The sequence below is a fragment of the Echiichthys vipera genome (genome assembly GCF_963691815.1).
Source record: "Echiichthys vipera genome assembly, chromosome: 22".
NCBI classification, from domain to species: domain Eukaryota; kingdom Metazoa; phylum Chordata; class Actinopteri; order Perciformes; family Trachinidae; genus Echiichthys; species Echiichthys vipera.
In genome coordinates, this window is record NC_139847.1 from 2,420,301 (window position 1) to 2,445,609 (window position 25,309).

General features: G+C 43.2%; 1 protein-coding gene across 1 annotated transcript in view; it reads right to left on the bottom strand.

Annotated features, from left to right (window-relative positions):
* The window catches only part of LOC310963878 (uncharacterized protein), a 25,303-nt gene extending 4,747 nt beyond the window's left edge, over window positions 1-20,556 (bottom strand). The window contains 12 exon segments of the mRNA XM_083936835.1: window positions 317-508; window positions 626-823; window positions 825-915; window positions 1,062-1,425; window positions 2,980-3,054; window positions 4,540-5,703; window positions 6,722-6,893; window positions 7,052-7,187; window positions 8,163-8,244; window positions 8,671-8,711; window positions 12,518-12,554; window positions 20,147-20,556. Of these exon segments, the coding sequence (XP_083792961.1) occupies window positions 317-508; window positions 626-823; window positions 825-915; window positions 1,062-1,425; window positions 2,980-3,054; window positions 4,540-5,703; window positions 6,722-6,893; window positions 7,052-7,187; window positions 8,163-8,244; window positions 8,671-8,711; window positions 12,518-12,554; window positions 20,147-20,234 (2,640 nt within the window). The 5' untranslated portion in view covers window positions 20,235-20,556.
* Between the last annotated feature and the right edge of the window lie 4,753 nt (window positions 20,557-25,309).

Genomic DNA, 25,309 nt, shown 5'->3' on the forward strand with positions numbered 1-25,309 from the left:
AGAGAGGAGAGGAGGAGGAGGAGGAGAGGAGGAGGAGGAGAGTAGGTGAGGAGGAGGAGTGGGAGGAGGAGGAAGAGAGGAGGAGGAGGAGAGAGGAGAGGAGGAGGACGAGGAAGAGGAGGAGAGGAATAATTTTACTAATTACTTTTATTAATATTACTAATATTTATAATCTCTCCATGTGCAGATTTCATAAAAACACTTAATAATAATAATTAAAATAATTTAATAGAAAACATTTCCTCATCTAATGAAACGCTGAAAATAAAATAATAATAAATGTAAAAAAATGTCTTTAAGAAGAGCGCTCGAATACCTGAGAGTCTGATAGGCCAAGGCCCTCCAGGGCAGGTTTTGATTGGCTGTCCCGGTCGGGGGCGGGCTCTGGTCGGATGTCCAGGTCCAGGAGACACTGAGACGCTCTGATGACGGCGGTCTGACTCCTCCCTTCTCCTGATTGGTGCTCTGAGGGGCTCGGGTCGTCCAGGACGATCAGGACTTCCTGTTTCTGAGACACAAGTAAGAAATGTAAAATCTGTGAGTGTGTGTGTGTGTGTGTGTGTGTGTGTGTGTGTGTGTGTGTGTGTGTGTGTGTGTGTGTGTGTGTGTGTGTGTGTGTGCGTACCACGTAGCTGTTATAGAGGGGGTGTCCGGGTTTAGGGCGGGGGGGCAGAGGGGGTCCTCTCTTTGACGCTCTTTGAGGCTGCACCTGATTGGCTGATACTGTAGAAGAGGGCGGAGCGGTTTGTGAAGGCGAAGACTTGGCGGCGGTCGACACAGAAGGGGCGTGGCCAGTTTTGGACGGAGGAGTCTGGTTGGCCGAGGGAGCCGGGGGTGACGGCCGGAGGCGGCGGTCGTCCAGGGGTGGCTTTGATTGGTGGAGGACGGAGGGGGAGGAGCTTCACGCTTGACGGCCTGGAGAGGAGGGAGAAGGATTGAGGTGCCCGAAACAGGAAGAGAAGCTGCTTTTCAAAATAAAACAAGTCTACAGCAAGACTTTTAGACAAGACTGTAGTCACGTATCAGCACATTTACAGGTCGTCGTCACATCTCTGTCTCACCGTGGAGGGAGAGGAGGCTCCGAGGAGGTGGGGTTTGCCGGGCCCGGGGTTTCTGGTTTGGTCTGGATCACGGCGCCTTTCCTCAGAGCAGGAGCCGGAGCACTAACAGGAGCAGGAGCAGGAGCAGGAGCAGGAGCAGGAGCAGGAGCCGGAGCAGGAGCAGGAGCAGGAGCAGGAGCTGGAGCACAAACAGGAGCTGGAGTTGGAGTCGGTGGTTTCAGCCCCGGGGTTGGAGCCGGTGCCGGTGCCGGTCCTGAAGGTTTGGGGGCCGTGGGTGGGGACGGAGCTGCAGGTTTGGGCGGGACTGGGTTTGGATCTGGAGGCGTCTGCGAGGCTCCAGTGGGTTTAGGGGTCAGATTTGGAGCTGGAGGACGAGAGAAGGTGACTGTTTTGACTTCAATTACCGTATTCTCCGCACTATAAGTTGCACCTAAAAACCTTCAAATGTCTCAAAAGCCGACAGTGCTCCTTATAATCCGGTGCTCCTTATATATGGACCAATATTGAGCCACAACAGGTCTCCAACTACGGTGAGCAGCCGCCGACTCTATTTTCCCCCGTAGAAGAAGTAACGCGCGGTGCATGTTGAGATATACGACTGCGTGAAGCGTGCCGTTTCATTTCCATGTGTGTGTTTGTGTAAAGAGCCCAAAATGGCTCCTGTTAAGAGACACGCTTACGACGCAGAGTTTACACTCAAGGCCATTAGTCACGCAGCAGAACACGGGAATAGAGCAGCAGCCAGAGAGTTGAACATGAACCAATCAATGGTGCCGAAGTGGAGGAAGCAACAAGACGACCTGCGCCGAGTAAAGAAGACTAAACAGAGTTTAGAGGGAACAGAGCGAGACGGCTGCAGCTGGAGGACAAACTCCAACAGTGGGTTGTTGAACAGAGAGCAGCAAGAAAAAGTGTCCGTACGATCACTGTTCCACTGAAGGCAACAGCGCTAGCACGATACTGTCCAGCTGCAGACCCGGAGCACGAGCCCCTCACTTGAAAAAAAAAACTTTTGCGTCACTTCCGTCAAGCAAGGGGGTTGTGTCAAGTGAGGGTCTTCACCTGGATGCTACTCGCGCTAGCACGCGAACATAACATCAATGAGTTTAGAGGCGGTCCTTAACGCAACCCCAGCCTCCACTGTAGCGTCTGTTCTATGCGCCTTATAATGCGGTGCGCCTTATATATGAAAAAAGTCTCAAAATAAGACATTCATTATAATGTGGTGCGCCTTATAATGCGGAAAATACGGTAGTCTGTTTGTGTCTAGACACAAGCACTGGTCAGTTTTACACGTCTTGTTCTGGACTATAAAGAAAACATTTGTTGGACTTCACTTCGGCCGTTTGTGTCCGTACATTTCTCCTAAATTCACCAAAAGTTAGCATTAGATAACACCTCATTTGCATATTAAAACATAACATTTTGAAATAGAGATGAGGCTCCACATGAGTCAAACGTTTAAGATAGTTTAACACACTTCAGGTTCTGCAGCTGTGACTGACTGGACGGTTTTACTGTGACACGTTTAAACCAGAAGAAAACTACGGAAACCTGCATCCTGGGTTACACAGATTCATGATGCAGCTGCCTGTTGCATAATGGGGAGTCTCTGTCAGGTTAACCAATCACAGGGCTTACACACACACACACACACACACACACACAGAGTACAGTATACATGAACAACAGTAGAGGCTTTTTCCTTCTCACACAATCACTGTACTTTTCTTTCACAACGTTTGGACTGAACACACACGCGAAATCTCTCCATACGTTTGCATATTTCTGCAACGAAATGAGCAGAAAGATTTGCGTCTCTAAGCTCTCAAACACTCCATTGTACTGCCACACACACACACACACACACACACACACACACACACACACTCTCACTCACACACACACACGCACTCACCACTAGCTCTGCGTAGTGAGTTCAGTGCTGCTGGTTTGGTCGGGACGCTTGGACGTCGAACACTTCCTACTTTCACTGAAACGACAACAAAACAGACATATTACAACAAGACCGGGTTAAATATCATCAGTATTTTTTGACACAGTCGGAAAAAATGGAATCTCCTGGCTTTAAGGGCGCCCTCCCACTGTGCCTCCGTCCCGTGCCCCGTGCTTTAGGGTCCTTGTCCCCCCCTCCAGGCCCGTTTGTACTCACACTACCTGGGCCTCGGAGAATGCTTCTTGCTGCCTATACGTCATCACGCCGTAACACGTCACACGCATTGATGACGTCATGGCGATGCGTGGCTTTGTTTCCAGATCTTTCCGTAGACCTCGGAGTTTTTGTGCGTCTTGTCGACTGTTTTTGAATCTTTTCATCGACCAAATCTGCAGTAAACACTCCACCTCCGCATCACACCAACGTGAACCTTTCACCGCCATTGTTTGAAATGTCCGCGCATGGTCCCTCCTTCTTTTTTCTACGTCCCAACAGGCGCACAGGAAATGACCTCAGAGCCGCCGTAGGCCTCGTGCTCGTTCATGTGCAAACGTGCTTTACAAAAGCCCACCTCTCCCAAACGGGCCGTGGACGGCAAGCGTGCCGCTCCTAGACGCGGTACGGTTGCACTCACACTGGTCAAAGGAACCAGACTTTAGCCGTGAAACCTGTTTGGGCACGGTACGGAGGCACAGTGGGAGTGCGCCCTGAAAAACACTCTCAGCTGTTTCTGAGCGTGTGTAGAAGTTCAGGTCCTTTCCCAAATATTTGCAGGCTGTTTGGAGGAAGCGTGCTGCTTATCTGCCAGATAACCTGCACGTGCTGCTGCTGATAAGCTTCCAGTTCAGTTTGCACTCGTCCAACTGAGCTTCAGACTTATTTACAGAGCGGCTGCAGATTATCCAACACTGATTCACTCACTATGGGATCAGATTTAGTTTCACTTTGACTGAAAACGTCATTTTCTCATGCACCGGTCAGTTGAACACTTCTTTCAGACTGTTTTGGGTTTGTTTGCCGTCCACGGCCCGTTCGGAGAGGTGGGCTTTAGTAAAGCACGTTTGCACGTGTACAAGCATGAGCGTGCGCACGTGTACGAGCACGAGGCCTACAGCTGAGGTCATTTCCTGTGCGCCTGTTGGGACGTAGAAAAAAGAAGGAGGGACCATGCGCGGACATTTCAAACAATGGCGGTGAAAGGTTCACGTTGGTGTGATGCGGAGGTGGAGTGTTTACTGCAGATTTGGTCGATGAAAAGATTCAAAAACAGTCGACAAGACGCACAAAAACTCTGAGGTCTACGGAAAGATCTGGAAACAAAGCCACGCATCGCCATGACGTCATCAATGCGTGTGACGTGTTACGGCGTGATGACGTATAGGCAGCAAGAAGCATTCTCCGAGGCCCAGGTAGTGTGAGTACAAACGGGCCTGGAGGGTCTAAATATTTAATTTCAATCGATCCACAATATTGGTTTATTTTTGCGACTGATTTCACCCTTTAAAGGAAAGAAAAACTCACCTGTTTGGTTCACAGCGTCCTGCGTCTCGTCACTTCCTGTCTGCGCTCCACTGCTGCTGACCTCCGCGGAGGGCCTCGGGGGCAGAGTGGAGATGGTCCGCTCCTGGTGCGGAGCTCCGACGCTGGCTCTGGGGGCGACTGGAGGTCTGGGCGGAGGTTTGGGGTTGACCGGGGGAGGAGGGTCACTGACGGAGGGGGTGAGTTTGGGCGGAGGGGGTCTGGGGGCGGGGACAGGGACAGGGACAGGGGCGGGGGACAGGAGGGGTTCTGCAGCCGTCTGTGGTTTTGGTGACACGGAGGGTTTGTCGGTGTTCGGAGACGATGTCTGGATTTCAGTTTGAGCGCTTGAGTCTGTTTCCGGCGTTTTCTCTGTGCTTCCTGAATCCTCCGCTGCAGAACCGCCGTCCTCCCAGAATACCTTGCTGGACGGTTTGGCTGCGTGCGAGATGTTTTTGGGTTTCGGGGCGACAGTTGGAGGGGCGGGCTTGGCTGGTTGCCCCTGGAGACGAGGGCGTGGCCGGGGTTCAGGTTTCTTTGCGACGACAAAGTCTCCGCAGCTCTCGTCAGCCGACTGCTGCTGCTCGAAGGCTTGAATCCTCGCTTTCAGAGTCGCCATGTCCTCCTCGACCTCCTCCTCCTCCTCGCTCTCCGATTGGCTGTGCTCACTGCTGTCGCTGCGGCGCTCGGGGAAGCCCCAGTCGTCCGCGCTGAAGGCCTCGAGCAGCTCCTGGAGGTACTTCCCCTGACTCACGTCCTGGTTGGTGGCGTCGGTTCCCGCGCGTGCAGCTAGCGTGGCCAAACCGTCCTCACGCAGTTTCACCAAAGTCTGCACCTTGACGTCGCTGACGATAGGCGGCGCGCTGATCCTGGAGCGGGGACGCGGCCTGGGCCGCTCCTTAGAGGAAGCGACGGGATGCGTTGCCACGTCAACAGCGGCAGAAGACTGCTCCCATTGGTCCGTCTGAGCGCTGGACGTCGCGGTTAAAGGGGAGCAAAGCTCAGCGAGGAGGTCGCAGCACTGTGTGTGTGTGACCGAGTGTGTGTCTGGTGCCACGCCGTCACTGCCGAGGGAGGAGAGTGTCGATTGGCTGGTGATGTCATCAACGTGGGACGGTTTGGGAGGGTAACGGAAAGGCGGCCGTGGCGGTCTCACCGGTCTTCTCACTGCACACAAATTAATTTACACAAATATTTCTTAACAACAGTTCTCGCACCTTTTTCAACGTTAAATTCAAGCACCTTTAAGAATTTCAGGGAGCTTTTGGAAGCTTTCCAGCACCGTACAGCGCTGTACACCAGAGGCAGCAGCTTTAGCAGGGGACCCCAAACTTCCCTTTCCCGGGCCACATTAACCAGCTCTAACTGGGGGATCCTGAGGCGTTCCCAGGCCAGTGTGGAGATCTAATCTCTCCACCTGGTCCTGGGTCTTCCCTGAGGCCTCCTCCCAGCTGGACGTGCCTGGAACACCTCCCTAGGGAGGCGCCCAGGGTTCATCCTTACCAGATGATCCTGAACCACCTCAACTGGCTCCTTTCAACACAAAGGAGCAGCGGCTCTACTCCGAGTTCCTCACGGATGCTGAACTTCTCCCCCTCTCTCTAAGGGAGACTCCAGACCCCCTCCTGAGGAAACACAGTTCACACGCTTGGACCTGGACCTGGTTCTTTGGGTCCTGACCTGGACCTGGTTCTTTGGGTCCTGACCCAGCTTTCATGACCACAGGTGAGGGTAGGAACCAGGACTGAGCGGTAGATCCAGAGCTTTGCCTTCCTCAGCTCTCTTTTCATCACAACGGTGCGGTAGAGCGACTGCAGCTCCGCCCCCGCTGCTCCGATTCTCCGGCCAAACTCACGCTCCATCGTCCCCTCACTCGTGAACAAGATCCGGAGGTACTTGAACTCCTTCACTTGGGGTCAGGACTCATTCCCTACCTGGAGTAACAATCCAGCAGTTTCCTGCTGAGAGCTGTGGCCTCAGATTTAGAGCTGCTTTATAAACAGTGCATATAGTTTATACAATATCATGATTATTGCATTTCTTCATCACATTAAATCAGATGTGATTGTGTGTTTTAGGTAAAAAAAATACAGTTTCAAGCACTTAAAATCAAACTCTACGGACTTTTCAGACCTTTAAAACATTAAAACTGAAGTGTACTGTAAAAAACCCAGCTTCATCTCACCCTGAGAGTCCTGGGGCTCGGGGGCAGATCCTGGGTCAGTCTGGGTGGCGATGGTTATTGTAGAAGCTGGACGTGATGATGAGGAGGAGGAGGAGCAGGAGGACGCTGGAGGAGGCAGGAGAACCTGCTCCCGTGTCTTCTCCCTGATCACCTCTTCGTAGGACGGAGGCGGCTGAGGAGCAGAAACAACTATAAATATTTGCTTCTTTTTTGTGTCATATTTAATAAACTGGTTGTTCTGAAGTCTCTGGGCGGGATTTTAACTATATTCTGACATTTTATAGACGATAAAGTGTGTTTAAGAGTTTAATAACCGTTCCAAACAGTCACCTGTACGGACGGAGGGATCGTGGGTCCCCAGATCTGTGCTGCAGGAGGAGGGGGAGGCGGGAACCCTCCAGAGGCTCCGGGGAACCAGGACGTGGACGCCAGCGGCTCCGCTGACAGGATGGTGATCTCCGGTCGCCTAGCAACAGGAGGTGCGGACAATGGGAGAGTCAGCCACAGAGAAACCCTCTAAAGTGTCATGTGACGTCAGGACACTTTATATTGGCATGTTTTTTATAATTTTCCTGTGCAAATGTCCACGTCAGCAGAGTGAGGGCGCACTCACACTGTCCTTCCGCACCGCGCCAAAACAGGTTTTTCGGGTAAAGCCTAGTGCGTTTGATCAGTGTGAGTGCAACCGCTCCACGCATAACTGCGGCCAGCTGGCCGTCCACGGCCCGTTTGGGAGAGGTGGGCTTTTGTAAAGCACGTTTGCACATGTACGAGCGTGTGCACGTGTACGAGCACGAGGCCTACGGCGGTTCTGAGGTCATTTCCTGTGCGCATGTTGGGACGTAGAAAGAAGAAGGAGGGACCATGCGCGGACATTTCAAACAATGGCGGTGAAAGGTTCACGTTGGTGTGATACGGAGGTGGAGTGTTTACTGCAGATTTGGTCGATGAAAAGATTCAAAAACAGTCGACAAGACGCACAAAAACTCTGAGGTCTACGGAAAGATCTGGAAACAAAGCCACGCATCGCCATGACGTCATCAATGCGTGTGACGTGTTACGGCGTGATGACGTATAGGCAGCAAGAAGCATTCGCCGAGGCCCAGGTAGTGTGAGTACAAAAAGGGTGGCTGGTGGGGGGGACAAGGACCCTACAGAATGGGGCTCGGTACGGGCGGACAGTGTGAGTGCGCCTTAAAATGCATCTTTTGTTCTCGACGTTCTTGGTCTTTTGTTTTATTTTAGCTCAGCTTTTGCTTCAGAACATCAACTGACGTTTTACTTCGGCCTCATGTCTCGATCAACACTTCCTTGTTTTTGTTTTCACGTGCTTCACGAGTAACGTAGCATCCAATAATAATCACAGTCTCTTAAAAGGTCCCTTAACCCCTGTTTAGCAACATACAGCAAACCCAGCTTATCACTTAAATATGCGTCTTACCTCCTGTCCCTGTCCCTGTCCCTGTCTCTGTCTCTGTCTCGCTCTCTGGACGGCTCAGACAGCGATGTTGACCTGGTGGAGGCTGGAACGACGACAGGAAACAGTTAAACACAGTTGATTGCATTGTTTTCTATTATAAAACGCAGAGATGGAGGAAGAACAGCTGATTCACAAAGTTGAAATGAGAAGTTTTCTGTACACAAGGTTTCTACGGAGTAACGAAAGTTAAATGCAATGACTTTAAAAACTTTTTAATGCCACCTGGAATTAAATTTAAGACTAATTTCACAATAAAGAGATTGTGCGTTTTCAGGGAAACTGCGTCTCCGTGTGGACGGGCCCTAATAAGGATTTTATCACCCTTTTTCTCGGCCGCGGCTCAGAATGACTCCAGGCTGCTGCAGAACTCTGTGGGATAAATGACCTTCTGTCTTCTTCAGGAACACATTCATCAGTTATTTCACACACCGGTGGTTTTACGCGTCTCCGCAGGAGGATGAATACTCACTTCTCTTGATGGCTGCTCTGATGGACGAGAGAGGACCCTGACTACAGAGAGAAGAGGAAAACATGAGTCACGTTATTTCACTTCTGTTGTCCCCTGCCTCTCTTTCCTTACATGTGTTTATTATCGCTGTAATTACGCATGTTATTAACGCAACCGACTTTTTAAACATATGTTTTGGCTCCTAGAGGAAACTTTAACACACGTTTTGGCTCCTAGAGGACACTTTAGCACACGTTTATGCTCCTAGAGGACACTTTAGCACACGTTTTGGCTCCTAGAGGACACTTTAACACACGTTTATGCTCCTAGAGGACACTTTAGCACACGTTTTAGCTCCTAGAGGACACTTTAACACACGTTTTGGCTCCTAGAGGACACTTTAGCACACGTTTTGGGTCCTAGAGGGCACTTTAGCACACATTTGGCTCCTAGAGGGCACTTTAGCACACGTTTTGGCTCCTAGAGGACACTTTAGCACACGTTTATGCTCCTAGAGGACACCTTTGCACACGTTTTGGCTCCTAGAGGACACTTTAGCACACATTTTGGCTCCTAGAGAACACTCGGAATAGAGCCGCTGCTCCTTTGCGTTGAAAGGAGCCAGTTGAGGTGGTTCAGGATCATCTAGTAAGGATGAACCCTGGGCGCCTCCCTAGGGAGGTGTTCCAGGCACGTCCAGCTGGGAGGAGGCCTCGGGGAAGACCCAGGACCAGGTGGAGAGATTAGATCTCCACACCGGCCTGGGAACGCCTCAGGATCCCCCAGTTAGAGCTGGTTAATGTGGCCCGGGAAAGGGAAGTTTGGGGTCCCCTGCTAAAGCTGCTGCTCCCGAGACCTGATCCAGGATCAGAGGCTGAAGATGAGATGAAAAAACTTTGCCATGATACAAAGAACATATAACAAACTACGCAGTAATTATTTGCCTTGTGGTTGTAGCAGTTATGCTAGCTTTAGGAGTTATTTCTCTTGTAAGCTAATTTCCGTTAGCACAATAATGGTAATTCTCATTATGTGTTAGCATTGAGCTAACAGACTTTTTATGAAATACTTTGTTGTATATCAGAAAACTTTGCATTGATACAAAAGAACATCTAACAGAACATATACAAACTAATTATTTGCCTACGTTTGTTTATTATCGCTGTAATTACGCATGTTATTAAGTATTTTGAGTCCCAGTTTTGTGGAAGACGGGTTGTGATCATCTGGATTTGTCTTATAAATATGCGAATAAATATATTTTGAGTTGACAAAACACTTCTTCGATCATCGTGTGTCCAATGAAGTCAGTTTGTGGTTTGTTAAATGTTGATTTCACAAACTTTTAGAGCAGGGAGACGTTTGGAAAATCCCCTTCAAAGACAATAATCGTGAAATTGACTTATTTAAATTATAAAGTAGTTGTTCTTAGAGAGGTTAGAGATGAACACACTCACCCAGAGGAGAGGAGGAGTTCAGACGTCTTTTACTTTCTGTCTTTTTAATCCTTCTTTGTCTCTGACCGGCTCTCCCTTTCTCTCGCTCGCTCTCTTTCTTTCTTTCCGCCACATACCCGTGAGCACACACACACACACACACACACACACACACACACACACACGACTCTCCCCCGACACTGACCAAACACACACACACACACACACTTTAAACAGAGATGGAAAAAACACTCCTTTTTTCCATTTCTCCCTCTTCTCTGTAAAAAGCGTTGGTGTCAGAGTTTGGGACCATTGTTTGTAAAGTTCTGCTCATAAATGTTTAATAATTAATTAATCAAAATAAACTTTGAACGTGTATAAAGGTTTAAAACACTACGTTGTGAGTTTATGATTCACATTCTCGGCTGTAAAACGGTGAATAAACACATTTAACTTCACAATAAAAGCCCCTTTTATTTGGTTATTTACTTTACTTAACTCACAGACATCACTCTGAAGCTTCCCCGGTTAGTTACGGACATTTAGATAAGTATTTTTTGTATTACAAGTTTCCTTAAATGTTCTTTTTAAATATGCAAATGAGGCGTAATAACTAACTAGCTAACTTAACAGACACAAAGAGACAAAGTGAAGTCAGAAAATATATTTTCTTTACACCAGTTAAAGAAGCAAAACAACCCCAAATGTTAAAATTGACCAAATTGTGGTTTTGCATGGGGGTGTCTCCCCTTTAACGCTTTTATTGTGAAGCAGCAACAGGAAGTGATAAGTGACAGTTATTGCAGAAAGCTCAGTTTAGATTTCATCTTCATTAAAATCAAAATCTGACCATTTTTCACACCTGACCGGTTTGAAATCTCGTGTTCTGGTGAAAAAAGAAGAGCTGAAACCTGCGAAACACGTGAAAGCTGACGAAATTAAACTTTTACTTCAACGCCACAAACTGAAATAGTTGCTTTAACGTCGTCCTCTCCCTTAAAAAGCTGTTTATTTGTGAATTAGTGGCTTTTCAGACGCTTCACATCCTTCTTACGGATCAGTTTTGGTTTCTCTTGTTTCAAACTTTAAAGGGGAAAATACACTCAAACTGAGGCTCTGTTTCCCTCATAAAACACACACACACAGGCGCACACACACACACACACACTCTTTAAACTTCTCGGGCTAGTTGCCATGCCAACCGGCCAACAGCCAAAATACTTTCAGGAGTGTGTCAGACCCGGAGACCAGAGGAGAAAAGTCAGAGAGAGCGGCTGCAGAAAAAGTCTAAACTGGAGTCAAACAGCAGAAAATGTCCGTAGAAGATGTTTTTTGTTGTTTATAAAAACGTTAAAGTGCATAAAGCAAACACAAAAGTGTGAACTGAGTTTGACACACTACAGAAATACTGATTTATTCATCTATAGTTCTGCAAGTGACACTAACGCAGGAAGTTTGAGCACGTTAAGTGGATCTTATCATCCCACGATGCTAACTACTGTTAGCGCTTTAATGGTTATTCTCATTATATGTTAGCATCGAGCTAACAGACTTTTTAAACTTTTCCATGATACAAAAGAACATAAACTACGCAGTTATTATTTGCCTTGTGGTTGTAGCAGTTATGCTAGCTTTAAGAGTTATTTCTCTTGTAAGCTAATTTCCATTAGCACGTTAATGGTAATTCTCGTCATGTGTTAGCATCGAGCTAACAGATTTTTTTAACTTTTCCATGATAAAAAAAACATAACGAACTACGCGGTAATTATTTGCCTCCTGGCTGTAGCAGTTATGCTAGCTTTAAGAGTTATTTCTACTCTAAGCTAATTTCCGTTAGCACGTTAATTGTAATTCTCATCATGTGTTAGCATTGAGCTAACAGACTTTTTATGAAATATTTTATTGTAAATCAGAAAACATTGATACAAAACAACATCTAACGGAGAACACAGTGATTTTTCACCTGGTGGTTGTAGCAATAATGCTAGCTGTAGGAGTTATTATTCTTGTAAGCTAATTCCTGTTAGCGCGTTAAAGGTAATTCCCATTGTGTGTTAGCATTGAGCTAACACCTGTATCCACTTGTAGCTTCATAAAGGTTCAGTTTTTGGACTCAGCAGCTTGTAAAAAACGTAGTTCTGGTTATGGGCTTTTACCCTCTGGGAAGAAAATCCTACCACCGCAGCTTTTTGGTGTTTTTCTGTCTTTTGCGAAGAAAATCAGTTTACATGTTGACAGAAACCCATTTTCCAACATGGTTAATATTTTACCAAACAAATCTCTGAATTTACTTCACACAGAAGCAGTAATTTACGGATTTATTCTTTGGCCAAACTACTTCACAGAGTTTCTGAATGAGCTGGATTTCCACATCAAACGCAGCTCTGCGGCCAAAACTGTTGAGACAAAGCAGATAAAGAAAGATCTCTCACCTGTGACGATGCTCCGGCTTACGTCTGTCAGGACGACCTGTGAAGAGAGAGAGCAGCCGTCATTAACAGGCCTCTACATCTGAACGTTAGCGTTTTAGTTATAGACCGATATTTGCGGAGGTGTTCCAGGCACGTCCAGCTGGGAGGAGGCCTCGGGGAAGACCCAGGACCAGGTGGAGAGATTAGATCTCCACACTGGCCTGGGAACGCCTCAGGATCCCCCAGTTAGAGCTGGTTAATGTGGCCCGGGAAAGGGAAGTTTGGGGTCCCCTGCTGGAGCTGCTGCCCCCGAGACCCGACCCCGGATAAGAGGCTGAAGATGAAATTAGGTCTATGTTAGCGGCCGGTGCGAGCTGCTGCGTTCGCCGATAGTTTTTCCCCGTCATTATTCACAGACAGGCGTCCACAGGCAGCTCGGTGTTCCTGGAGACGCCTTTTGTTGAATAAATGCTCCTTTTTTAAAAATTGAGACTCGTAACATTTGTTTTCATCATTGCGTAATTTTTAGGACGTAAACTGAGGGAGCAAAAGTCGTATCGGCTCCAAATATCGGCCCTAAAACATCCATACAGGTCGATCCGTAGTTAGTTTTTTTATATTTATTTTGGCTTCCAATCAAAACGAAAACAAGATAATCAAGATAAAAGGAAAATATGTTTAGGAATTCGCAGTAGGTCGTGAAAACTGGATTAAACCGTTACGCTACACGTTCGTTTAGAAGCTGAATAAATGCATCAATCGTCTTAAACGTCACGACCTCATCGTTGACCTCAATGGATGGATGAACGGCGCCGAGTGTTGAAGCAGCGATGACATAAACGCGTCTGGAGGTTGGTAACTTGCGTCTCTGGGAAGTTTCTGATCCGTGGGAAGTTTAGAAAAGGTTAAACACACAGAAGTGTCCTCACCTGGAGCTCCAAAGAAAGAGAAGGTAGTTTCTTTCTCTCCCAGTCACCGTTTTTCGTGCGTGTGTGTGCATTTAACCCTTTCCTCCCTGGTTTCCTCTCCTTCTCTCCACACCCGTAACTGATAACCAGGTCAGCTCCACTTCCTGTGGCGTCCCCAGAACCTAAACTCTGACACGTTTGAAACAAAACACTTCTTTCTTCCCTATTCTGCTGTTTAAAAACCTAACATTTCAACTTTTTCGGTCTTCTCTTCCTCCCTTCTCTCCCTCTTTCTCGCTCTCTGTGCCTCTAAAACGCTCTCTGGACTGCCCGTCTGTTGCGTCCAGCTTCCTGATTGGCAGGGAGCAGTCAGGAAGTGGCGCTGTGATTGGCTGTTGTGGTTTTCTGCTGCAGTCATCTGGAGCTTTAACACTTCCAGATGTGCGTCCCGCTGCTGCTGCTGCTGCTGCTGCAGCTTTGTACCGGAGCTGCGTTCAAACACGTAAATGCACACCGCAGCAAATTTTACTCTGTGCTCGTCATCTGCTGCGTTTGTTGTTTGGCACGAGGGGTTACATGTCAGAGATTAGAGCTGGGGCCGTCCTCCATTAAAGAGACGCTGGGGCGACGAACACTGAACTGGTTTAGTCGACAGATCTGTGAGTTTCTGCACAAAGACTCATGAGAAAGCTTCACTTTACATCTTGTTTAGCGCAGATGTGTCGGATGTTTCAGGTAAATAAGTCATTCAATGTGAAAAAAGCATTAAACATGAATAAATGACTCAGCAAAACTTGCTCAACTGAGTAGGGATCGAACCGTATGGTTTTTTTTAGGGCCGATTGCTGACACCCATTTCTTTCCATCAGCCTAACCGTGAATTTACACCAAAGGCGATGAAAGCGCCACGCTGCCGTTCAACATCAATGTAAATGACGCGATGACACGCAATGACACGCGATGTTGCTTCGGGCGACGTGTTCTGAGCGATAAAGAGTGAGGTGTTGAAACCATGAAGCATCCATCGTGTCTATTGCCTCATGTGCGTGAAGCTGTGCCGCGACAGCCAATCAGCGCTGAGATTGCGGTAAGCATCATCGAAGTTCTCCGTAAAACATCCAGGGCCTCAACGGGCTCAACGAAGACGCCATTGTTGCAGTGTTTGGGGAAACCTGACTGTTCCTGTGCATCTAATATAACGGATATAACTATGACCTGGGGATGGCAGCGACGTGCCTTTGGGCGTCTAGTCTGCAAGAAATACAGAAGAAGAACCTGAAGAAGAAATAGAAGAAGAAGAAGAAGAATTCAAACCCATGTTAGCATTAGCAGAACGTCCATTATCATTAGCGTCACTTCCATTTAGCACAACAGCAGAGTAGGCTGAGCCGGGGTTAGCTCCAGTTAGCTAGCTGCTTGTCTGCTACCTGCGATAGACACGAATGAAGCGATGATCAAAAGTGTGACAAATGTGAGCACGGGACGCCATTTAACCGCCTCCATCGCTTTTGGTGTGAATGCACGTTTAGCCAATGACCGATACGGACTGATGAGTTTCTTGAGCCCATATGACTTTTGCTTCCTCAATTTACGTCATAAAAATTACGCAATGATGAAAACAAATGTTCTGAGTCTCAGTTTTATAAAAGGAACATTTATTGAACTTTAAAAAGGCGTCTCCAGGAACACCGAGCTGCCTGTCGACGCCTGTCTGTGAATAATGACGGGAAAAAACTATCGGAGAACGCAGCAGCCCGCACCGGCCGATACGATACACATGAAAAAACGCAAATATCGGCCGATGTATCGGTCTTTCACTACGTGTGAGACCAAAACGACAGAATAGTCGACTAATGGTGTTCATGTAAACGTGATTTTCATACAAAGTCAATGCAAAAGATGTGAATAGACACAAATCAACAGTAGGTGGCGCAAATGATGCAACGTAAATGGTGCAAACGTTCAAAATGTATTGCTGCCCTCTTGCTCAAGCAGAAATATGTCAACGTTCATGAGGTGGACTAAAGCTGCAGGAGTATTTTCATTGTCTGTGAATGTTTTTCCACGAATCACCGAAAAATACGGAGTCGATTTTCTCAAACAACAAAGAAAAGCAGCAAAATGTCACAACCAAGGGTTGGGCCCTAATCCTCCCTCGTTTCATGAAATGATACAAAAATCTGACTTGAGGTGATGTTTTTGATTAAAGCTGCATTTCCCAGCAGCTGAAAACAAACACTGAGGAAACAACCGACTTCAGATGCCAGAGAAATGAGTCCCAGACCGTTCAGATCCAGAACCACGGCGCTTCACGTTGTGGCTCAGATGAAAGTGCGTGTTTGAGACGCGGCGCCCTCGGCTCGTCACCGTCACATGCTTGAGTTTGGCTGACTGAGCATCACATGTGCTCAGATCTGTGTGTTTGTAACAAGGTTAAGCCTCTTTCCAACATCAGTCGATGCTTTAACAGCTCAGAGAGGTGCATTCCTTTGTTGTTGTTGTTGTTGTTGTTGTTTGACGGCTGCATGTGTTGTTGTGACTGTGAGCTCAATTTTGTTGCTGTGATGTTTGTGACGCACTTCCCCGTCAGACCAACTGGCACCTAACATCCACTACTGATTTTATTTGTAGCCATTTTGCATCTATTTTTAGTCATTTTGCATCTATTTTTTGTCATTTTGCATCTATTTTTAGTCATTTTGCATCTATTTTAGTCATTTTGCATCTATTTTTAGTCATTTTGCATCTATTTTTAGTCATTTTGCATCTATTTTAAGTCATTTTGCATCATTTCATAGTCCTTTAACATCTATTTTTAGTCGTTTTGCATCTTTTTTTAGTCATTTTGCATCATTTCATAGTCCTTTAACGTCTATTTTTAGTCGTTTTGCATCCCTTCATAATCGATTTGCATCTATTTTTAGTCATTTTGCATCCCTTCATAGTCCTTTTGCACCTATTTCTAGTCATTTTGCATCCCTTCATAGTCCTTTTGCACCTATTTCTAGTCATTTTGCATCCCTTCATAGTCCTTTTGCACCTATTTCTAGTCATTTTGCATCCCTTCATAGTCCTTTTGCACCTATTTATAATCATTTTGCATCCCTTCGTAGTGGTTTTGCATCCACTTTTTGTCATTTTGCATCTGATCTTGCCCTCATGTAAAGGAACAAAAAGACTTTGTTATCGGGTAAAAAGACCTTCAGAATAATCTGCAGCAGTCTGACGATTTCATTGGACTGGAACTTGTTGTGTTTCGGTGCCGTTCCCGAAACCAAATGTCAACATCGAGATCAAAGTGCTTGTGTGCATCATGTGGGTCGTGTCTCTGCTGATATTTACTGAATACAGAAGAAAGTCTCTGTCGGTCTGCACTGAACAGCAGGCAGAGCCGCTTCTGTTGTCCTGGAAATCCCTCTGCATCCACATCATCTGCTGGTTTTTAATGAGGAACGGCAAAAGCAATATTTCAGGTTATACTCAGCGCGGTGGCTGCATGTTTCCCAAAGTCAAAGTCAAATTCAAGTATTACAAGGTGCATTATCGAGCTTTTCCAGCACCGTATGGCTCTTATCACCCACATGGTATAACTCAAGCTAGCTGAGACGCTTTTTCTGTTTGATTAGCATCTAGTGTCTGTGTCATGGATAGCAGGGTGTATTCAAGTCATGGTGCAAGTGAAGCTATTTAATTAGCATAACAGAGCTAACGCTAACACGGTGTGTTCCTAAACCATCTGTTTGTTCAGGTGATTGAAGAGCAAACCATCTTGTCACTTATGGAAACACCACCACACGAACGTCCACAGTCCAGGTCCAGATGACGGAGTTAGCATGCTAATGATGCTAACTAGCCTCCGAGAAAAAGTGAGGGCCAGAGGCTAGCTGTCACTCAAGAGGACACGCCCATAATTATTCATAAACTTTAACCTCCAGTAAAATAAAAACTAGCCTGGTACAACACCCCCCCCCCCCCCCCCTCAGTGTTGTCATGGAGATATGACCTAAACATACAGACTAGAGTGTTTTTAACATGGGGCTCAATGAGAAACTGCTCTGTTATGAAACCTGCCCCTAGTGGACACTCAGAGAACTACAGTTTTACACACAAGCACGAGCGAGCGCACGTGTACGAGCACGAGCGTGCACACGTGTACGAGCACGAGGCCTACGGCGGTTCTGAGGTCATTTCCTGTGCGCCTGTTGGGACGTAGAAAAAAGAAGGAGGGACCATGCGCGGACATTTCAAACAATGGCGGTGAAAGGTTCACGTTGGTGTGATGCGGAGGTGGAGTGTTTACTGCAGATTTGGTCGATGAAATGATTCAAAAACAGTCGACAAGACGCACAAAAACTCCGAGGTCTACGGAAAGATCTGGAAACAAAGCCACGCATCGCCATGACGTCATCAATGCGTGTGACGTGTTACGGCGTGATGACGTATAGGCAGCAAGAAGCATTCTCCGAGGCCCAGGTAGTGTGAGTACAAACGGGCCTGGAGGGGGGGACAAGGACCCTAAAGCACGGGGCACGGGACGGAGGCACAGTGGGAGGGCGCCCTAAAGTTCAAGTGTTTAAGGATTTCCAGCGCCCAAAACAACCATAACAACCCTGACTCAGGGATGTTTTCTTCCAGTTAAGACTTGACTGAGTGTTATCGTAGTATCGCATTTCAAGTGTGTCGTAATCTCCCCACAGATGCACCCAGCCCATCATCTCTGACTCACACACACACACACACACACACAATAACAAAGGAGAGTCATGTTAAATCATAACGTGTGTGAACGAGACAGACAAAGAAAGAGGCTGGTGCATTAAACTGATGGCTGTGAGTCTTGGCACAGGCCGGCACCGTCAGAATGAACCGCAAGTGTGTGTTTTTATGCCCCGGTGTGTAAACTTTGACCCACATGTCCACGTGTTGATACAAGAATTTACGGCTTTGGCTACACCCGCGCTCACAACGTAGGATTTGCCTGCAATTTGAATCTCTTATCACTTGTTTAAGAACACGTCTGTGTGCATAAAAGAAGGAAAAAGTCAAATATTATTTTAATTAAAGCGATAACGGGCCGTAAAATGTCCAGACGGAAGTAAAAAGTTCCCCTCACAATATCAAACGGAGAGTGTAAAACATTATTCATCCCTGAAATAAAAGAAAACATGTGAAAATATTCACATTTTAGATTTTGTCATGATGTAAAGGAACAGAAAGACTTCGTTCCTGGGTGTTATTTTGGGTAAATTCATTATTAAAGGTAAAAAGACCTTTTGAATAATCTGCAGCAAGTTGATGCAACATGAAACCACCTTATTAGTGGTATTTCCAGTGCAGCCTGAACCGTATTTACATTTGTACAAATGTGTGTGTGTGTGTGTGTGTGTGTGTGTGTGTGTGTGTGTGTGTGTGTGTGTGTATCAGTCATATGAGAGATTTTACAGTGAAACTACAAATATTACAGAAGTGGAAGAGCCTGAAGAAGCTCAAAGCACCTTTAAACTCACCAAAATGACCACAAAATGACCATTTTGCATCCATTTGTAGCCTTTTGCATCTATTTAAGTAATTGTGCATTCATTTGTAGCCCTATTGCATCTATTTTTTGTGATTTTGCATCCTTTTGTAGCTGTTTTGCATCCATTTTCAGTCATTTTGCATCCATCTGTAGCCTTTTGCATCCATTTTCAGTCATTTTGCATCCATCTGTAGCCTTTTGCATCTATTTCAGTAATTTTGCATCCATTTGTAGCCCTTTTGCATCTATTTTTTGTCATTTTGCATCTATTTCTACTCATTACGCATCCCTTCTAAGTAGTTTTGCATCCATTTTTAGTCAATTTGCATCTATTTATGTCATTTTGCATCCATTTTTTGTTATTTAGCATCCCTTTATAGTCATTTAGCATTCATTTTTAGTCCTTTAGCATCCATTTGTAGCCATTTTGCATCTATTTCTAGTCATTACGCATCCCTTCATAGTGGTTTTGTTTCCATTTTTAGTTATTTTGCATCTATTTTTGTCACTTTGCACCCCTTCATAGTCGTTTTGCATCCATTTTTTATCATTTAGCATTTGTTTTTAGCCATTTCTCTTCTTATTTTCTATCATTTTTCATCTGATTTTGCCATGAAGAGCCTGAAGAAGCTCAAAGCACCTTTAAACTCACCAAAATGACCACAAAAACACTTTAGTCATTTAGCATCTATCTGTAGCCATTTGGCATCCATTTGTAGCCTTTTGCATCTATTTAAGTCAGTTTGCATCCATTTGTAGCCCTATTGCATCTATTTATTGTCATTTTGCATCTATTTCTAGTCATTACACATCCCTTCATAGTGGTTTTGTTTCCATTTTGCATCCATTTTTAGTCACTTTGCATCTGTTTTTGTCACTTAGCACCCCTTCATAGCAGTTTTGCATCCATTTTCTGTCATTTAGCATTTGTTTTTAGCCATTTCTCGTCTCATTTTCTATCATTTTTCATCTGATTTTGCCATGAAGAGCCTGAAGAAGCTCAAAACACCTTTAAACTCACCAAACATACCACAAAAACACTGCAAAGCGACATAAACGTATGTAACAGGAGTTGTGGGAGCTTTTACTTGCTCCTATAGAGTCAGTTCACTGTGTCAACCTGTTGTTTCCTCATGTCACGCTGAATAAAGTCCGTGTCAGGTGGAAACGGCGTCAAACAGCCACGATGAGTCGGTGTTTTTGGGTGTTTTTGGGTGTTTTTACCTCCGGAGCTGTTCGGCTGCCGTCGGACCACTTGCTCCCGGGTGTCCCTCATGTTCTCCTCGTCCTCCTCGGACCGAGCTTCGGCCATTGCTCCGTCACTTTCCCTCCTGTCTGGAGAAAATGGAGCTGGGTCAAAACGGAGCCGGCAGCCCCGACATTAGTCCTCCTCCTCCCGAACGTGTCGCCGCTAACATCCACCACAACAACCCGGGGGAAGTTCACCCGAACACGGCCAAACTTTTCAGCCTGAGTCGGTCCCACACTTGGGCTCGGTGTGAGGAAGCGTCCGAGGCGTTAAACCGGTTTAAAACTCGGTGTTTATCTCAAAACAATAACTGTTGTTGTTGTTTTTGTTGTTGTTGTTGGTTTCGACTGAACCGTTTCTCCCAGCTTCCCGGTTCTGCCCCTGGGTCGCGAGCTCATGATACGGAGCCGCACGCGCGCACACACACACGCGCGCTCCGGCTGCGTGACGTCACCAACTGAAAGAGAAATGAGCCGGAAAAAAGATGGACGACAAAACAATTAGACTAGCTAACAAAACAATTAGCCTAGCTAACAAAACAATTAGCCTAGCTAACGAAACAACTATCCTAGCTAACTAAAGTATTCAGACCGTATTTTTAAGTAAAAGTAACAAAACCATAATGTAAAATATAATTAAATTCAGTTCAATTTAATTCAGTTTTATTTATAGTGTCAAATCATAACCAAAGTTATCTCAGGACACTTTACGGAGTAGGTAAAGACCACACTCTATGACTTATTTATGATTTACACAGACCCAACAATTCCTCCGTAGAGTACGGTGGCAACAATTAGCCCAGCTAACTAAACAATTAGCCTAGCTAACAAAACAATTAACCTAGCTAACAAAACAATTATCCTAGCTAACAAAACAACTATCCTAGCTAACAAAACAACTCCCCATAGATAACAAAACAATAAGACTAGCTAACAAAAGTATTCAGACCGCATTTTTAAATAAAAGTTATAACACCATAATGTCAAATATAATTCGATTCAGTTTATTTACAGTGCTAAATTATAACAAAAGTTATCTCAGGACACTTTACAGAGTAGTTAAAGACCACACTCTATGACTTATTCATGATTTACAGAGACCCAACAATTCCCCTGTAGAGTACGGTGGCAACGATTAGCCTAGCTAACAAAACAATTAGACTAGCTAACTAAACAATTAGCCTAGCTAACAAAACAATTAGACTAGCTAACTAAACAATTAGCCTAGCTAACAAAACAATTAGACTAGCTAACTAAACAATTAGCCTAGCTAACAAACCAATTATAGTAGCTAACAAAACCATTTGCCTAGCTAACTTATTTCTTGTACTGAACAAGTATTCAGACCCGATTTTTAAGTAAAAGTAACAAACACCTTAATGTAAAATATAATTCAATTAACAAAAGTAGTTGTTTTGCATCTATTTCTGTCACTTTGCACCCCTTCATAGTGGCTTTGCATCCATTTTTTGTCATTTAGCAATTGTTTGTAGCCATTTTGCGTCATATTTTTTATAATTTTGCATCTATTTCTAGTCATACGCATCCCTTCGTAGTGGTTTTCAAGATTCAAGATTCAAGATGTTTATTGTCATATGTTCAGTTAAGACAGACGTCACGCTGCACAATGAAATTCTTACTTTGCACATCTCCCTGGTCACAAAGAAAGTAAATATGAAATAAAAATATATATAAATTTAACTAAACAGTGTCAAAAAATAGAATTTTAAAAAGACTACAATAAAATTTAAGTTAAAAAAAATGTACAAATGTACAGACTAAAAATAAAACTAAATTAAAATTAAAGTTAAAAGATGGAATCTTAGAACAGATCCATTTTTAGTCATATTATTACGTTACATAGTCAAATTTTATACAGAAGTTAAAATCTCACGAGCAAAATATCATTTATTATGAAAATCACAGTGGTGGAAGCCTGTTGCTCTCTGTCACATTTAGTTAATTGTTGATTTATTTGATGTTTTATGCTTTATTTTGATGTGATTTATGTTTTTATGCTTATTGTCACTCTGACCCTTTCATCTTTGTATTGAAACTGTTGCACAATCATTTCCCTCGGGACAAATAAATAAAGCTTCCTGAATCTCGATCTTTTTGCCTTGTTATGTAAAAATAAGTCAAAGTCCTGCATTTAAAACTCCTCTTAAGTAAAAGTATGTCCATGTGAAAACCAGAGTTAAAGTAAGAAAGAGAAAGTTCACATAAAGCAGGATTATGGAGTCTCTACAGTGGTGGAATACTTCTTTATCAATGACTGATAAGTTTAAATGATTGAGTCTGCTGCAGTTTCAGTGTGTGGGCACCAGAGAGCAGCACTGGTGCCTTTATCCTGCACCAGTGCTGCTCTCTTACCGTTCCCACGCTTAGTGTCTGAAACCATACATTAGACTTGGGAACAGTATTAAAAATATAGACTATAATATTCTTCAACCACTTGAGAGACACTGTAGAGATGACGGGGGACTGATGAGAGATGGGAACTCCCAGCGCAGGGAATGACAGGCAGCACTGCACCTTTAGTGGAGTCTGAACCTGAACCACAGGTGACATCTTTAATGTGAACACGTTTGACTGAACATGAGCACGAAAACACTCTGAATAAACTTATTTTGTGTTTGAAAACCTCAGAAAACACAGGAACATTAAGTCTACGCAACAAACGCTGATGGGAGCTCTTTCTTAATGGTGACTGTGGTTTAAGCTAATAATAATAATAACAATATAAACAATATTCAAATATTATTAATACATCTAATTATTAATAATAATAATATTGTAGAAAATTGTCTTTGACTTCACCACAAACATGAAACATGAATAACCCTACAAATTAAATTAAACAACAATAAATCATAATAATAATAATAATAATATCAACAATATTCAGATGTTATGAATTCATATAATTATAAATAATGATATTTCATTAATTGTCCTTGACTTCACCATAAAAAAACATGAATTAGCCTATGAGATTAAATTAAACAATACAAATAAATAATAGTAATAATAAAAAATATATAAACAATATTTAAATTTTAATATTATTATTAGATAAGTAATATAGCATTTTAAATCTGCATCATAAATACAAACAAACACACACACATAAAGTTGCTTTCTGCTGATATTCAGTGTTAGATTGAAAGACAACAGTAGGGTAAAAAAATATCTAATCAGCTTCATTGTATTTGTACTGAATCCTTTTATCTATTTAATATTATTTGTGTTTTTATTGAGTCATTTTTTGCATTTCCCCTTTAAAATAAATAAATATAAATATGTTTACATATATATAATATAGTTATATAATAAAACAGTCAAACAGGCTGTAAATAAGTGCAATAACAGTGTAAATATACAGTATAAAGTGTGTTAATGGTATTATGATCTCAGGGGGCGTGGCTTCCTGTCTCAGGGGGCGGGGCCTGTGGTTGCCTAGCAGCAGCAGCAGAGTGATTGACAGCTGAGCGGCTTAGAGCCTCAGGGTCGGAGCTCAGGAGCGAGCGGAGCAGTGTGAACCGAGAAACCCGGGATTTACGCGCGTTTCCTGCTCTAAAAACACTTTAAAGCCACTTTACTTTTGTTTTTCCGGAACAAGAAGAAGAAGTGAGACTCTGACGGTCCTCCAGCGCAGGTGAGAGCCGTGTGTCAGCTCCCTGCAGGTGCGCTTTCACCTGTAAAGGGTATAAAGGTGTTTTATTTATTTATTTATTTATTTATTTATGCTGTAAAATCATATTCTGCTCTTTTAAGGATGAGTTGCGTTCATGAAAGTCACGGAAAAGAAGAAGATCTGGACTCAAAATGAGCAAATTATGATAGAAAACATAGGAAGGTGCCTGCCAATGTGATTATTATTATCATTATTATTATTATTATAATTGTTTCGAAATGCTATGTATTATTTTGGGATAGCCTATAAAGTTATTATTTTTAGTTTTTTTAGATACTGGGTCATAACTATGTTTTATTTGGGGAAACTTAATTGTTATTTTGATCATTTTCACATTAATTTAAGATGTTTTGTAATTTATTGTGCGATACTTAGATAAACAAAGTCTTTATTTAAAGATAAAGAGTCTTTATTTAAAGATAAAAAGTCAATATTATAAAGTATAAAGTCTTTATTTAAAGATACAAAGTCTTTATTTAAAGATACAAAGTCTTTATTTAAAGATACAAAGTCTTTATTTTAGATACAAAGTCTTTATTTAAAGATACAAAGTCTTTATTTAAAGATACAAAGTCTTTATTTAAAGATAGAAAGTCTTTATTTAAAGATACAAAGTCTTTATTTAAAGATACAAAGTCTTTATTTAAAGATACAAAGTCTTTATTTTAGATACAAAGTCGTTATTTAAAGATACAAAGTCTTTATTTAAAGATACAAAGTCTTTATTTAAAGATACAAAGTCTTTATTTAAAGATAGAAAGTCTTTATTTAAAGATACAAAGTCTTTATTTAAAGATACAAAGTCTTTATTTTAGATACAAAGTCTTTATTTTAGATACAAAGTCTTTATTTAAAGATACAAAGTCTTTATTTAAAGATACAAAGTCTTTATTTAAAGATACAAAGTCTTTATTTAAAGATACAAAGTCTTTATTTAAAGATACAAAGTCTTTATTTAAAGATAGAAAGTCTTTATTTAAAGATACAAAGTCTTTATTTAAAGATACAAAGTCTTTATTTAAAGATACAAAGTCTTTATTTAAAGATACAAAGTCTTTATTTAAAGATACAAAGTCTTTATTTAAAGATACAAAGTCTTTATTTAAAGATACAAAGTCTTTATTTAAAGATACAAAGTCTTTATTTAAAGATACAAAGTCTTTATTTAAAGATACAAAGTCTTTATTTAAAGATACAAAGTCTTTATTTTAGATACAAAGTCTTTATTTTAGATACAAAGTCTTTATTTAAAGATACAAAGTCTTTATTTAAAGATACAAAGTCTTTATTTAAAGATACAAAGTCTTTATTTAAAGATACAAAGTCTTTATTTAAAGATACAAAGTCTTTATTTTAGATACAAAGTCTTTATTTAAAGATACAAAGTCTTTATTTAAAGATACAAAGTCTTTATTTTAGATACAAAGTCGTTATTTAAAGAT